The sequence below is a fragment of the Epinephelus fuscoguttatus genome, linkage group LG1 (assembly GCF_011397635.1).
Source record: "Epinephelus fuscoguttatus linkage group LG1, E.fuscoguttatus.final_Chr_v1".
NCBI classification, from domain to species: domain Eukaryota; kingdom Metazoa; phylum Chordata; class Actinopteri; order Perciformes; family Serranidae; genus Epinephelus; species Epinephelus fuscoguttatus.
Window position 1 is genome coordinate 51,053,495 of NC_064752.1, and position 13,605 is coordinate 51,067,099.

At 41.1% G+C, this 13,605-nt stretch overlaps 1 protein-coding gene across 1 annotated transcript in view; it reads right to left on the bottom strand.

The window, feature by feature from the left end:
• Positions 1 to 13,007, bottom strand: part of LOC125883905 (IQ motif and SEC7 domain-containing protein 1-like) — a 600,950-nt gene extending 587,943 nt beyond the window's left edge. The window contains exon 1 of the mRNA XM_049568571.1: positions 12,521 to 13,007. Coding sequence (XP_049424528.1) covers positions 12,521 to 12,801 — 281 coding nt within the window. The 5' untranslated portion in view covers positions 12,802 to 13,007. The remainder of the gene's footprint in view (positions 1 to 12,520) is intronic.
• Positions 13,008 to 13,605: the final 598 nt, after the last annotated feature.

The window sequence follows — 13,605 nt, forward strand, 5'->3', positions numbered from 1 at the left end:
CCAACACTTCCGGTCCAGCACTCTTGACCACTGTGTAAATGGGAATCACCTTGTTGTTTACCTTGTTGAGTTTATATATATATATATATATATATATATATATATATATATATATAATCACATTTTTCACGTCACTATATCACCATTTAGACTAATCTGATGTTTGTAAAGTCTATAAACACAATGATTAACAAACATTACTATTTCTGTGTGCACGTTCTGTAATAACATGGTTATCATAGATTACCTGGGCTAACCGTTAGCTGTTAGCCGTTAGCCGATAGCAGTGTCTGTATTAACTCAATAAACGGTCCGTGAAAAAAATATTTTTTCCAGCGGATGTCTTAGTTACATGATTGAGCTAACTGGAGTAGTTTCATGTCATATCCGACAACAGGAGGTTTTTAACAAATGACGTCCTGATGTTAGCTTTGCTGCTAGTGTTAGCTGTCCCTGTAAGCTGCAGCCACTGATGCTTTCTAGATATAGTGATTTCCCAAAACTGAATAAATACCACACATAGCAACACAAGACTGTTTTGCTAGCTCAATCACGTTGTAACAGCTGGATGGTTGATGCGTACATGCTGATTCACGTGCTATCAGAGCCGATCCGCGCATCACTATGGCTTAATAATCAACTCAGTCAATAAAAACAATCCGTCCTGTCTGGAGTGTATGTCGCTGACAGAAAGAAAGAAAGAAAAGAAAAAAAAGATAGAAAAGCAGCGTACACCTCACGTATTTATTTCTCACAGTTGCGCACACGTTTGGCTGGCATGCAGAAGCACCATCTGTGTGTCGAGGGTGTGAGCTGCAGCTTCTCTCTAAGAAGCACTGTGTCGATTTTACATGTGAGGTTCAGTTTACTCATCGTGAGTATTCCGCAATCTGTTCTCATTCCAAAGATTCCAAATACTGCTGCTTGGTCAGCGATTTTAATGTCAGACATCAATGAGAAAAGCCATCATTTCGTGGTGGTATGATGCACCAGTGGGTGGCATCAGTTTATAACGCAGCTGGACCGTGTCAGTTTGAAACACCACAGAGAAACAATGTAACTTCAGGAGCTGGAAAGTGGGCAGGAGGGGTGGTGGATGTGTCCAACAGACACCAGACTTTCACTCCGGGGCCTGTTGTTTGCTTCCCGTATGTATCTTTATCAAAACCATGATGTCTTTTTCTAAACCTAACCACATGCTTTTGTTGCCTACATTTCCTGTGAAAACGGAAATGTATTTTGAAAAGACACAGTGCATGTAACAGGCATAAACTTACATGGTGTACCAGAGTGTCAAAAACAGACGCACCCAGGATGTCCAGTGAATCATATGCAGATGTCAAAAGTCCACTGAACAAGTGGCGATATAGAATGAGTTGGAAGTTTTGTATTATGAAGTCTCTGAAAACTGTTTTATGTCTTCACTGGCTCTGAAGGGAGGTTTCCACAGTTTGAAATAATTAAGTTGATGATGTTATAGTTATGTCATCAGGCTTATCTTGGCTTTGGCTTAAGACTTAAAAAAAAAATCTGCATTACAAACAGAAGTTGTCAAAGAAGCCTGATCCATACAATTGACTAAAAGTTAGGATATCTCTGCCTTTGCTGCTTTTATTTTAAACAACAGATTCATAAAACAAATCCTTGGATGTAGGGCTAATGTCAACATATACCTCCTGCATGAATATCTTGTGAAACTCATAGATTTCAGTCACACATCTAGTCATAAAATTTGTTGAGAGAAAAATGTTGAATGAACTCAATGATGTTGTAGACTAACAATGGCCACGTTTCCCAGTTAAGAGCGATCTTAGGACTTAAGAGAGCAGTTAAGAACGTTTTTGGTAAGAAGGGTCGCTAAGATAGGAGTGTTTCTTAGATGCCTTCTTAATGCCCTTCTTAGGACCGCTCTTATGATCGCTCTTAAAGACACTCTTAACAGGAGCTGACCACTACCGCGATGCTGAAACTAAATCAATCGATGTCAGGGACATCGATCACCCACCACTTCATCAGCATATAAGTCACACACAGCGCTGCTACCTAACGCACTAATTCCCTGCTGCTCATGTGTATGTGTGTTCTAATAATTCTAATGGAAAACTAAGATGATAAATATTTGTTAATTACCTATTTTCATGACGAAAACAAGACTATTATATTTATACAAAAATATGAAAGACGGACGAAAGGACAAATGATCCTGACCACATTGTATCCTATTTGCATTCATCAACGCTGTGTCTCTGCTAATGATTATCTTAACGTGACCAGTTCACAGAAGGACAAAACTGACAGATTTATGGACTATATAAATCAACACTGAGAATCAGACAAAACGCCAGGTATAAACTATGAAAACACACAGGCAGCACGCTGACAGTTGTAAAAGAGTTAATGTGAAATATATGTGCGGATGTGTGAAAACACACAGCTGCTACCCAAAGCACTAATTCCCTGTTGCGCGTGTGTGTAATTACAGCTAACAGGTGTATCCAAGTAGCAATTACATCCGTTTACGCAGATATAAAATGACCTGTGGGTATAGGTGCACACATTAAGACAGAATGGCAGAAGCAGGGCGCAAGCGGGCCAAGCGGTCATCTGCATTCACCCCAGAGGAGATGACCATCCTGGTGGACGAAGTATGGCAACAGCGGGACACACTCTTCGGTGGAACAAAAGGGAAAAAAAAATTAATGGCCAAGAACCGCATTTGGCAAGCCATCACTGAAAAAATGGCTGCCTCCAGCCCCTACGGCCTGCAAGACTGGGTGGCTGTGAGAAAGAAGTGGCAGGAGTTTCAGAGCCAAACGAAAAAGAGGGCTGCAAGTACCACGCGAGAGAGCCAGGGCACAGGTGGTGGCGGACCTGGTAACACTACCTTCACCCCTGACGAGGAGAGGGTCACGTCAATAATTGGCAAGACTGCCTCTGAGGGCATCGAGGGCGGGATAGATGTCCTGGGGGACGAGGGCCTCTCATCCCACAGTGACTCGGGTGAGGATGAGCCATCTGGGAGCGGGGCCAGAGCAGCTCAACCAACCTCCCTGCCCCTCAGCATCAGCCTGCCCAGCGAAGACGTCCCCTGCACACTCTCAAGCTCAAGGCCTGTCACCTTGCACCAACCCGCACCAGCAAGGCTCGGCATCGGCATGCGGCTGGCCTCACCTGGCAGCCCTCTATTACCACCTGCACCTGCAGCGAGACACTCGTGGGCCTCGAGAAGGAGAGGCTAGCCGTGCTGCGTCGGATCGAGGGCCAGCTAGAAAGATCCACTGCCCTCCAGCAGGAGATGGTAGAATTAAAGCAAGAGAAGTTGGAGCTGCAGCGGAGACAGCTGGCACTTGCCGAGGCACAGTTCAACCGACCCTCCATCTCCGTGCCAATCATCTTCCCCCAAGATTCAGGTAGGTGACATGTCTTTTTACTCAATATTTCGGTTTGGTCTATAGTTTGTAACTGTTCTATCTTTGTTTTTTTCCCTTTTCCCTTTGTGCTTTTATTATTTTGTTTAATCTCTTTATGCAGCCTACTTGGTTTTATTAACTGTAAAGTGTATTGAGACCATGTGCCATGGTGATTTTGCAGTGATTTATTAACCCACAATGCGCAAACTATCTCGTTCAATTTACTAATCAACTTCCCTTCATTGCAGGTGATGCAGAACCCATGTGACAGGAGGGGTCCCACCGCTTCAGGCTATCTTATGTTTGAATAAACTTAGTTTCCTTTTCAACCATGTGTTGTGTGAATCATTGCACATTATAAAATAAGGGTGTCAAATCTACAAACAGATGGTCTCAGGGAATTGATATAGTTTCATGATTTATTCCAAAAGCAGTCTGGAAATCCATCGGTTAAAAAAAAAAAAACAAAAAAAAAAACAACTTTTTTTTTCTTCCTTTCTACAATGTAAATTGCAGAATCTGTCTTGAGAGATTATTCCGAAAGACTACTCATGACATATGTAAAGCAAACACTTTTGCACTTGACTGAACAGATTGCAGATGTTTTACATTATAAAAAATAAACCTCATTGTTTCTGTGCATTGCCTGTTGGCACCTACGTCCTATCGGACTCAAACTTTGCTTTTGGGCACTACCGTAAAAAACCTCGGAGTAACATTTGATCAAGATTTGTCTTTTAATTCTCATTTAAAACAAACCTCACGGACTGCATTTTTTCATCTGCGTAATATTGCGAAAATTAGGCCTATCCTCCACATTTAAGACTAGACTTAAGACTTTCCTCTTTGATAAAGCTTATAGTTAGGGCTGGCTCAGGCATGCCCTGTACCAGCCCCTAGTTAGGCTGACTAAGGCCTAGTCTGCCGGAGGACCCCCTTTAATACACCGGGCACCTTCTCTCCTTCTCGCTCTCTCTCTCTCTCTCTCTCTCTCTTTCTCTCTCTCTCGTATCCCATTACTGCATCTTGCTAACTTGGCCATTCTGGATGTCACTAACTCAGCTTCTTCTCCGAAGCTTTGTGCTCCACTGTCTCTCAGGTTAACTCATATCGCAGTGGTGCCTGGATAGCATGACGTGTGTGGTTGTGCTGCTGCCGTGGTCCTGCCAGATGCCTCCTGCTGCTGCTACCATCATTAGTCATTAGTCATACTTCTACTGTTATTATACACATATGATTATTGTCACACATGTATACTGCCAGATATTAATATATACTTTCAACATACTGTACCACAGTAGCCAGAATTACAACTATAATATTATTACTTTCATTAATGTAAGCTACTGTCATTACCGTCTGTCCTGCATATCTCTCTCTCTCTCTCTCTCTCTCTCTCTCTGTCTCTCTTTCTGTCTCATTGTGTCATAGTGTCATACGGATTACTGTTAATTTATTATGCTGATCTGTTCTGTACAACATCTGCACGTCTGTCCGTCCTGGAAGAGGGATCCCTCCTCAGTTGCTCTTCCTGAGGTTTCTACCGTTTTTTTCCCCCATTAAAGGGTTTTTTTGGGGGAGTTTTTCCTTATCCGCTGTGAGGGTCCAAAGGACAGAAGGATGTTGTATGCTGTAAAGCCCTGTGAGGCAAATTGTGATTTGTGATATTGGGCTTTATAAATAAAATTGATTGATTGATTGATTTTCTTCTAACTAGATATTGTTTTTGTTGTATTAAGACTCAGATGTACGTCGCTTTGGATAAAAGCATCTGCTAAATGAAATTGTAACATTGTAAAGTGTGCGTAATGTGCGCCTCAAGCATGACGCACGTGCCTCTTCCAGCCTGATGTGCACAGCACATACAGGAACACCCTAGTTATTCCTCATACTTATTTTTCTTATTATTTTTCTTCCGCCAGATTTCGGTGCGTAACTTGTGCCACAGCTTTGAGCGCACACAGTGTCTTCGTAAAACATATAGATTCAAGATTCAATATGCACAGTAAGGACATGCGTTTCCCTGCAGAATGAAATTTGTTCTTTTCTGTCACCAATTAATGCTAAACAATATAAATATGAAGTATGAAATAGATCAAAATATATACAGTGTGCACTGTTTTAATGTCTCCTTGCTCAGTGTAATATTAATGTGCCTGCCGCGGCTGGATCTGTGAGCATTTGGTCGCTAAGAAGACTGTTAAGAGTGGGTCAGCTTGATCTTAAAACTCCTTCTTAGTGAAAGATTTTCTTAGCGCTAAGAGCAATCTGGGAAACACGTTTTTCTTTGACGGGAGGATTAAGAGCATTCTTAAGAAGCTCTTAGCGCTAAGAGTGATCTGGGAAACGTGGCCAATGTCAGGTAGGTGGAAAGTAATATAAACATTATATATTTTTATACAAAACAGTCCTTTCCACTAAAATCGATACAAACCAAAATGAAAGATGGTGCTAACCAACTGACAAGCTGCTTAGCAGCTAATTGCTCAGTATTGCCATGGTGGCCACCATCACTGATTTTTCATTGTTTGTATTGACTTCAATAGAAAAGACCCAATTCTGTCTGAATAAATCATGTGTTGTGTTTGGAGCCACCTTAAAGTCAGTTTTTCACAGCTCGTAGATTTGCACAATGTCCAGTGAGTTTGTACTCTCAACATTTATACCATAACAAAAATGTTGTATGGCCATGTGACTAAATGTGTCTGAGTTCTGGCCAATACCACACAAACCATAGATTTACTGTCATTGGAGTTGCATGTGTTTAGTCAATAAATGTCAGAAAATACTACAAAATGCTCATCAAAATACTTCCAGAGCACAAGATAATGTCTGAAGTCTGTAATCCTGAAGGCCCATTTAAATGCCCTTTTCATACGAAAATAGATATACATCCATTTCAAACGTCGGAAACGTTACTGCCCTCATACCGCCGTGTGTCCTTTATGTTGGCATAGATACAGCCAATAGATGGCACTAGAGGGCAGAGTCAAAAGTCTGACACAGTAAAAACGAGGCAACAGTGGAGGAGGTCATAATAATGTACTTTAAAAAATAAGCGGAGGTTGTAGATAGCAGTGGTCTGTGAGGCCATATAATGTTATATTCCAACATTTAAACAGAGAATTCTTTTCACTGTTTTACAAATTCATTTGTGGTCTCCTATGGTCATACCTTGCTTAAACTACACTGCACTGCCTGCACCATCTCCAGTGGTACTGCTCCGTTTTGTCTGTATCCACAAGCTTTCAGGAAACGTGCACAAATTGGGACAAAATTAACATCTCCATATCTTACGTAGAGCATAAATGAACCCTTAGACATTCAGCTGATACTAACATAAAACTGAGAAAAGCAGCAGATCCTCTCATGAAAGAAGTTATACCCATTTTTGGTAGACTGCTGTCTCAGACCCACTCTACAGACAGACTGAAAAAGTCTTTTCTCCCCCAGGGCAAGTAAATACAGGGGGCAACCAAATTCAAAGGCCTTGTTCACACTGTGTAAAACGGTTAGATAATCATCCATGACATTGAAATCATTTGCTAAACACTAGACTATGTATTCTGTAAACTACTCAAGTTACTATACCCTCTCCAAATCTCTCTCACTTCCACTGTTGTTTTCCTGCAACAAGTCACATATCGCAATATTTCAGAATGAGACCTCCACTTGATGAGGCAATAACAAACAGACCAGATCAAGTTAAAGGTAAAGACACCAGTGGCGTATCCAGGACATTTTTACTGGTGTGGCCAAGATGGGACACAAAGCTAGTGTGGGGTGGCCATGGCATAACGAAGTATAATGCCACGTACGCAGCCAACCCCGGTTTGAATCCTGGACGGACGACCTTTGCTGCATGTCACATCCCCTCTCTCTCCCATGATTTCCTGTCTCTATCTGTCAAATAAAGGTGTCTATGCAGGTAAAAAAAAAAAAATTTGAAAAAAAAAAAAGAGTCATTTTTTTTATTCCATTACCACCTATCACAGTCCTCAGGAATCTCTGGTTATTTTAACATGTCGATTTTTAATCAGTAATTATGTTCAAGATAGGGTACAAATCAGTCATCAGCTCATCATCTGTGTCACCTGTATTGTTACCTGTGTTTGCTCTACTAATTGAGGCGCCATCTTGTGGTTACATAAAAACACAGCAATCCAGGCAACAAAACAAACCAAAAAATTCAAATCAAAGCTTAATACTTAAAGATAGGCCTTATTAAAAAGTTTATCTGTAAGCAAAAGATAAAATTTATTTAAAAGATAAATAAAAAAGCTTGTAAAGAAAAAAGGAATATTTGTTGTTCTTTACATGCTTAGTTCATGCTATTATTTAGCTTAGATATAATTTGTTGGAGATACTGGAATTTGATTTTTATGACTTGATCTTTGCCAGGTGTGTTTTTATTAGGGTTAGGAAAAGATCATGGTGTGGGTTAAAATGAAAAAGAAAGTGGCAAACACATAAGCCGTGAGCCTGCTTTGCCTCAAGCCTTTCCCAGCTGACCCAGAGCAGGTCGCAGCGCACCATCAAGGTAGAAATACACCCGCCGGGAGCCGTTCAGCATCGCGGAAAGCTCCCCACACAACTGGGACCCCAGAATTAATAACAGGAGGTTATGGTGTTTCACTCTTTCCTCTCTATGCCACTTGTATCTCGACCAGTAGCCTACTTTTGTTGCGTTGCTGATCCTCTATGGTACACAAATACAGTAATAATCACATATCGGAACAATGGGACGTCGGACTAATGAGAAGTCGAAACAATGCTACGGCACCGTATGAAAATATGCAAAAAGTGGTTTTCAACCCAGACAGTATTCATGTCCAGGGCCCTGATGAAGGCATAAATTGAAACGTTGGCTTTGATTCAGCGTGCCGTTTTTATCCAGCAGAGGGGTATTCCAGGTAGGAGGTTCAACAAACTCTGAGTCTAACGTTGAACTCTGAGTTGATTTACCCTGAGATGGAAAACTCTACCGGTTCCAGAACAGCTGATTTGAGTTAGTTCAGTCAACTCTGAGTATGTTCACTCTGAGTTAAGCTGACAATAAAAAGTCATCATCAATGGAGCTCCGACTCCACGATTCACCATGGCAACAGGTAAATAAAAGACAGCGCCTCCATTTTAATCCAGTGGATGCAGAGATATTAATGCACATGTAGCAGACGGTGCACGTTTATCTTTAAAAGAAGAGCCTGAGTCAGAGCGAGGAAAGTGAAAATAAGTTAACCATAAAGTTAATAAAAAAAAGTTTATTCAGTGTTTACTCATCATTTATCAGACTTACATTTCCTTAATGAAGATGAAGTGGCTGTGTATCAGGCTGTAGATACATTACATTATATTAATAATATAGGCCTATTTGTTGAGATTTAATCTGATGGGGAAAAACACAGGAGGCAGAAGATTTAAAACATATAAGCTAGGCTATAGATCAAAGACATAAAGACATGACTGTAAACTCACGGTCTGACCCAGTAATAATATGTTTGGTGATATGCACCTGAAAAGACGTTGAGGTTAAAATACAGTAGATCTGAAAATGTTGCACATCTATTTGTATCTTGACTCAACAGCATTCAGTGACTTTATTTCAGCTACAAATGTAGTAAGTTTAAAGACAGTAAAATGCTGTACCATTGCTCACTCAGAAATATTAACATATAATCCCCAATATTAGGCTATAGGAATTATGTTCCATCAGTGCGACCAATGACATCAGTGATAGAGATCATTAGTCATTGATTTTACGTGTCTAAAGCTTCATACCGATTTTTAAAATTTAAATGATTAGACCTACACATTATGTGCAATAAACATTTCGGAGCTGCTCTAACAGACTGACAGTCTTATCCTTGTGCACAGTGTTATAAAAAATAATAAATATAAAAAGGACAGAGGTTTGATTCTGAGCTGAGGGTGAATTCTCGCTGTGTAATATTTGAATGTAAAGACAAAAAACGATGTCCAAAGAAATGATTGATGTGCATAAATTCAGTAATTTAAGACAGTCCTGAGTAACAAACTAATATCCAGCAGGATTTAGACTGTGACAGACGGTAAATCTCCGCTAATTATGCGCTTCGATACAAGCTTTGACACGGACTGAATGAATGAGGAAACAAAACAGCGTGTAAGAGGGAGGAGACAGAGGAAAAACTCAGGGTTTATTGAAGAAAACCTGTCAGCGAGCAGGTTAGGTTCACAGACTCAGTTGCCATGGTGATTGACTCAGAGTTTGATTTACCTCTCTTTCTGGAACTGAAAACCCAGAGTTTCCCTCATTTCAGGGTTAACATACTCAGAGTTTTCACTAAACCCGCTTTCTGGAATACCCCTCAGTTCTGCAGTTGACGTTGTCACTGTGACCATCCTCCTGTTTCATTAGCAGCAGCAGCAGCAGATGCGGCATGCTCATCTCATAGCTGATGGCTCACCTACCGGCGTGGCCATTGGCCAAACGTCAGCTGAGCAGAAATCAGCTCTCACAGCCTCAGTACGACCATTACTGTGTTAGTTAAAAATGTAAAACTGGCCCTAAATCAGCTGATTACCTGTCATCATTGATTGGCAGCATTTCTCTTGTTTCTTTTGTTGACGGACTTGACCAACTACCTATCAGATCTGGGGTGGCCACAGGGGTGGCCAATGAGTTTTCAGGGGTGGCCAGGCCACCCCTCAAAATCGCCATTGAAAGAGACACTTCAGACACTTGTAATAAAAAATCTGAGTCTGTCTGTATCCAAAATAACCACTTTTAGTGTTTCCCCCAAAATTACAATCTATGTGTGGCAGTAGTTGAAGACAGGAAAAAGGGGTGAGGCAAACTTTTTTTTTGTCTTGCTTGTGTTTCTAAATTCTGAGGTTTTTGCAGGTCCCTGAATGCAGCATAGACATAACTCTTCTTTTTTGTCCTTTAGCAGCAGTTTGTGGAGTTTTGAGTCACAGGGTGGATGACTGATAAGTCTATCTGATCAGAGCTTATCAGATCGATCAGTGGATGAGAGGAGCAGCTGTATGTGAATGAGAGCAAACTTTAAACCCATCACAATGGATGCTAAAGTTTCAGTTTCACTGTGCCTGGCATTCTGATGCTCCGCCTGTGGAGCAAATCATAATGTGGTGGCAGAGGTTTAAATTGTGGTGGTCCACTACAAATAAATGAATGTGTGAGAAACCCTGATGTTTAATGGACATACGGTGACCATGTTCAGTTGCCCCATATGCTTACATTGTGCAGCTGTCAGCAGCCCTCTCGCTAAATACTGAACCAAATTCAAAAACTGTAGTCACCAAAATCGTCCTTGAAACGTCTCACGCCAATGTCATCTTGGTATATATTAAGGCATTTAGTCGTAAGGTACAACAAACAACACCCAATGTCTGCAAAACATCATACTACTAACGTCCACACAATGTGAAATTATAACATTGTTAGACGTTTAAAATATCGTCCACCCAATTTTCATTCCAACCAAAATTAAATGTCTGTCTGACGCAAGAGTCCGATGTCTTTCTGACGTCATATTGATGTCCGGTGCCAGCTGGGGTTATCATGCTGTTGGACTATAAGTCACTTACTGACTAATTTACATTTGGCACAGTTTGCATTTGTATGTGTTTGTTAGTTTATACATTTACCTTTTAATCATATTTTAACATTTTCACAATAATTTGCACAGTTTCTATTTTTCAATCAGGGCATGTTATACTTATGTACAATCAGCATTGTTTTTTGTTAATTCATTGATTTTCAATTTGTTTGTTATTTTATCCATAATACTCATAACTGTTACATTTTCAGCTCCTCTTTTGGCACATACTCTTCTTTAGTGACAGCTCTAGTTCTGTCAATTATCATTTCACTGCTGTGGTTCTATTCTTATCTTTCTATTATTTACTGTGTTTATCGTGTTTGTAGTATAAGCAACTAGGGGTAGGGGGAAAATATTGACACAGCATAGTACCTAGATATTTTGTGTGTCAATACTGAATCGATACATGGATGCCAAGTAGGCTATCTATTTTTCATTATATAACTGATTAATATTGCAAATACAAATCAAACTTTTGGTACACTACTAAACCAATTGCTTTTCAGTCCACTGGATACATTTTGCTGCAATAAAAATGAATGAAGTGAGAAACTTTGTCGATGAAACCTAATTTTGTAAGTTAAAACAGATAACATACAAATAAAAAAAATCCTTTGGGGACATAATTCATAGTCAAATAAGGGTAATCAATCACAATATATTGCAATATATGTTATAACAATACTGAGGACATCACAGAAAAATCAATCTTTTATTGTGTCTAGACTATCTATCTATCTATCTATCTATCTATCTATCTATTAGATACTTGCATTCATGAGACAATTAACCTTAAATGTTTTGGCAGCCTCGATGGAACATTTCTGAATCAACTGTGATAGTAGCCCTGGTCAGCTCTGCAAAGCAACTACGTCGTTTCAAATTCAGGGATCGTGCATGAGGAAATGAAGTCGGTCAACTCTGCTGTTCACATTAAATGTAGCCTATATCACGCCATCATTCTCTGGGGATGTCTTCAGAAAATCTCCACCTAAGTTGTCGCCTCAGCAACCACCAAGACGCGTAAACTTGGTTTCTTCGATCGCCACGGCCGGCGATATGCTCTCCGGTCCTCATCAAAACAAAGTCACGCCCACTGCTCTGGACTTTTACTACGATGGTCTCATACCGTTTACAGAATATTATGCTTTGACATTTACTCTAGAGCGCTCCTAACGGAATCCATATTACGTAATACGCGTGTAAAGCGTGCATAGCCTGTGAGCCTGGAATAATCCTGACAGTGTAGACATTTTGCGAATCATTAAAAAACAAACGTACGTCATGACAAAGTAGCACAGAAATGTGCATTTGATTCGGTTACGTGGTTCCACCTGACAGATGATACAGATAGATACACACACACACACACACACACACACACACACACACACACACACATCTCCAGCCACGGAGGAAGCAATTTGGTGACACATAGGAGGACTGTCAACTTTGATAGCGCCATGCTCAAACAGACCATGTGGCATAGATTAACAGCTAACTTACTTTTCTTGCATGACATTCTCCTTGATGGCTACCAGGGTGCAATGGTTCCCCTGCTGGAGTCTGCAGGTGTCCAGGTGCCGCTGGTGCTGATCTTTAAGACAGACGTTTTCCTTGCAAAGATCGGTCACCTGAAGCTCCAGCTCTTCAATCCGGACTCTCTGCTTCTCCAGTAGTCCCTGCTGGGTCTCGATGATTTTATTCAACTCCTTCAGATACTCCGCCGCCTTGCTGGGGTTCTCTGTCGGTTTCTCCATCTCGTAAAAGCCCCGTTGCCCGTCCATGGAAGCGATATCCACACAACCAGAAAAAGCAGCCCTCTCCCTCGCGCATACAGGCTCAGTAGTAGTAAGACTGAGCGCTGTCAAATCCAGAGATCCTCCTTCGCTCCGACATGACTGTGTAGTCGTGTAGTAGTAGTAGTGGCAGCTTACTGTGAAGTTGGAAGCTTCTGGTGCGCTGCTGCACGCCGTCGCCGCGTCCACGAGCTCTGCGCCGCAACAACCTAACTAAGCGCAAGTCAGCCGCTCCGTACATGGGAAAAGCGTTTAACCCTTTCAGGCCTGGAGGTTCAGCGCTCCGGCTGGGCGTTCCGCCGTTCCTAACCCTTACTCAACACGTCTGTGTTTTCTGGAAAAAAGGAGAGACGCTGACTTCCTTCAATTCATGTGCATCCTCTCAACAGGTAGGTCGAGTTTCACTGCACACACATCTCAACGGCCGTGAAGACTACTACATCCGTGCATGGTGTCAGCTGTATGTTCATGCAGGAGATAGTACTACCCCCCTCCCTTAGCATACAAATAGCAGGTCCACTTGTCAGAGATGGCTCATAGGCTACAATAAAGAGTTCTGAATAATGTACTTAGAAAACTTCAAACTATATTAGGTGAACTCGTTTTGAAAAGCTGAATGGTCCTATACAGTTTGATGGTGATGTCAAAAGCCCAGTGGCTATCCTAGCACACATTTAAGAAAAAAAAAAAACACGTTTTGATTTGCTGCAGCTCAACAGTCAAAGTACGCATGAATGCAAACACACTAAAATATACATATTATAATATTGACCCAATGTTCTGTCAGAGGTC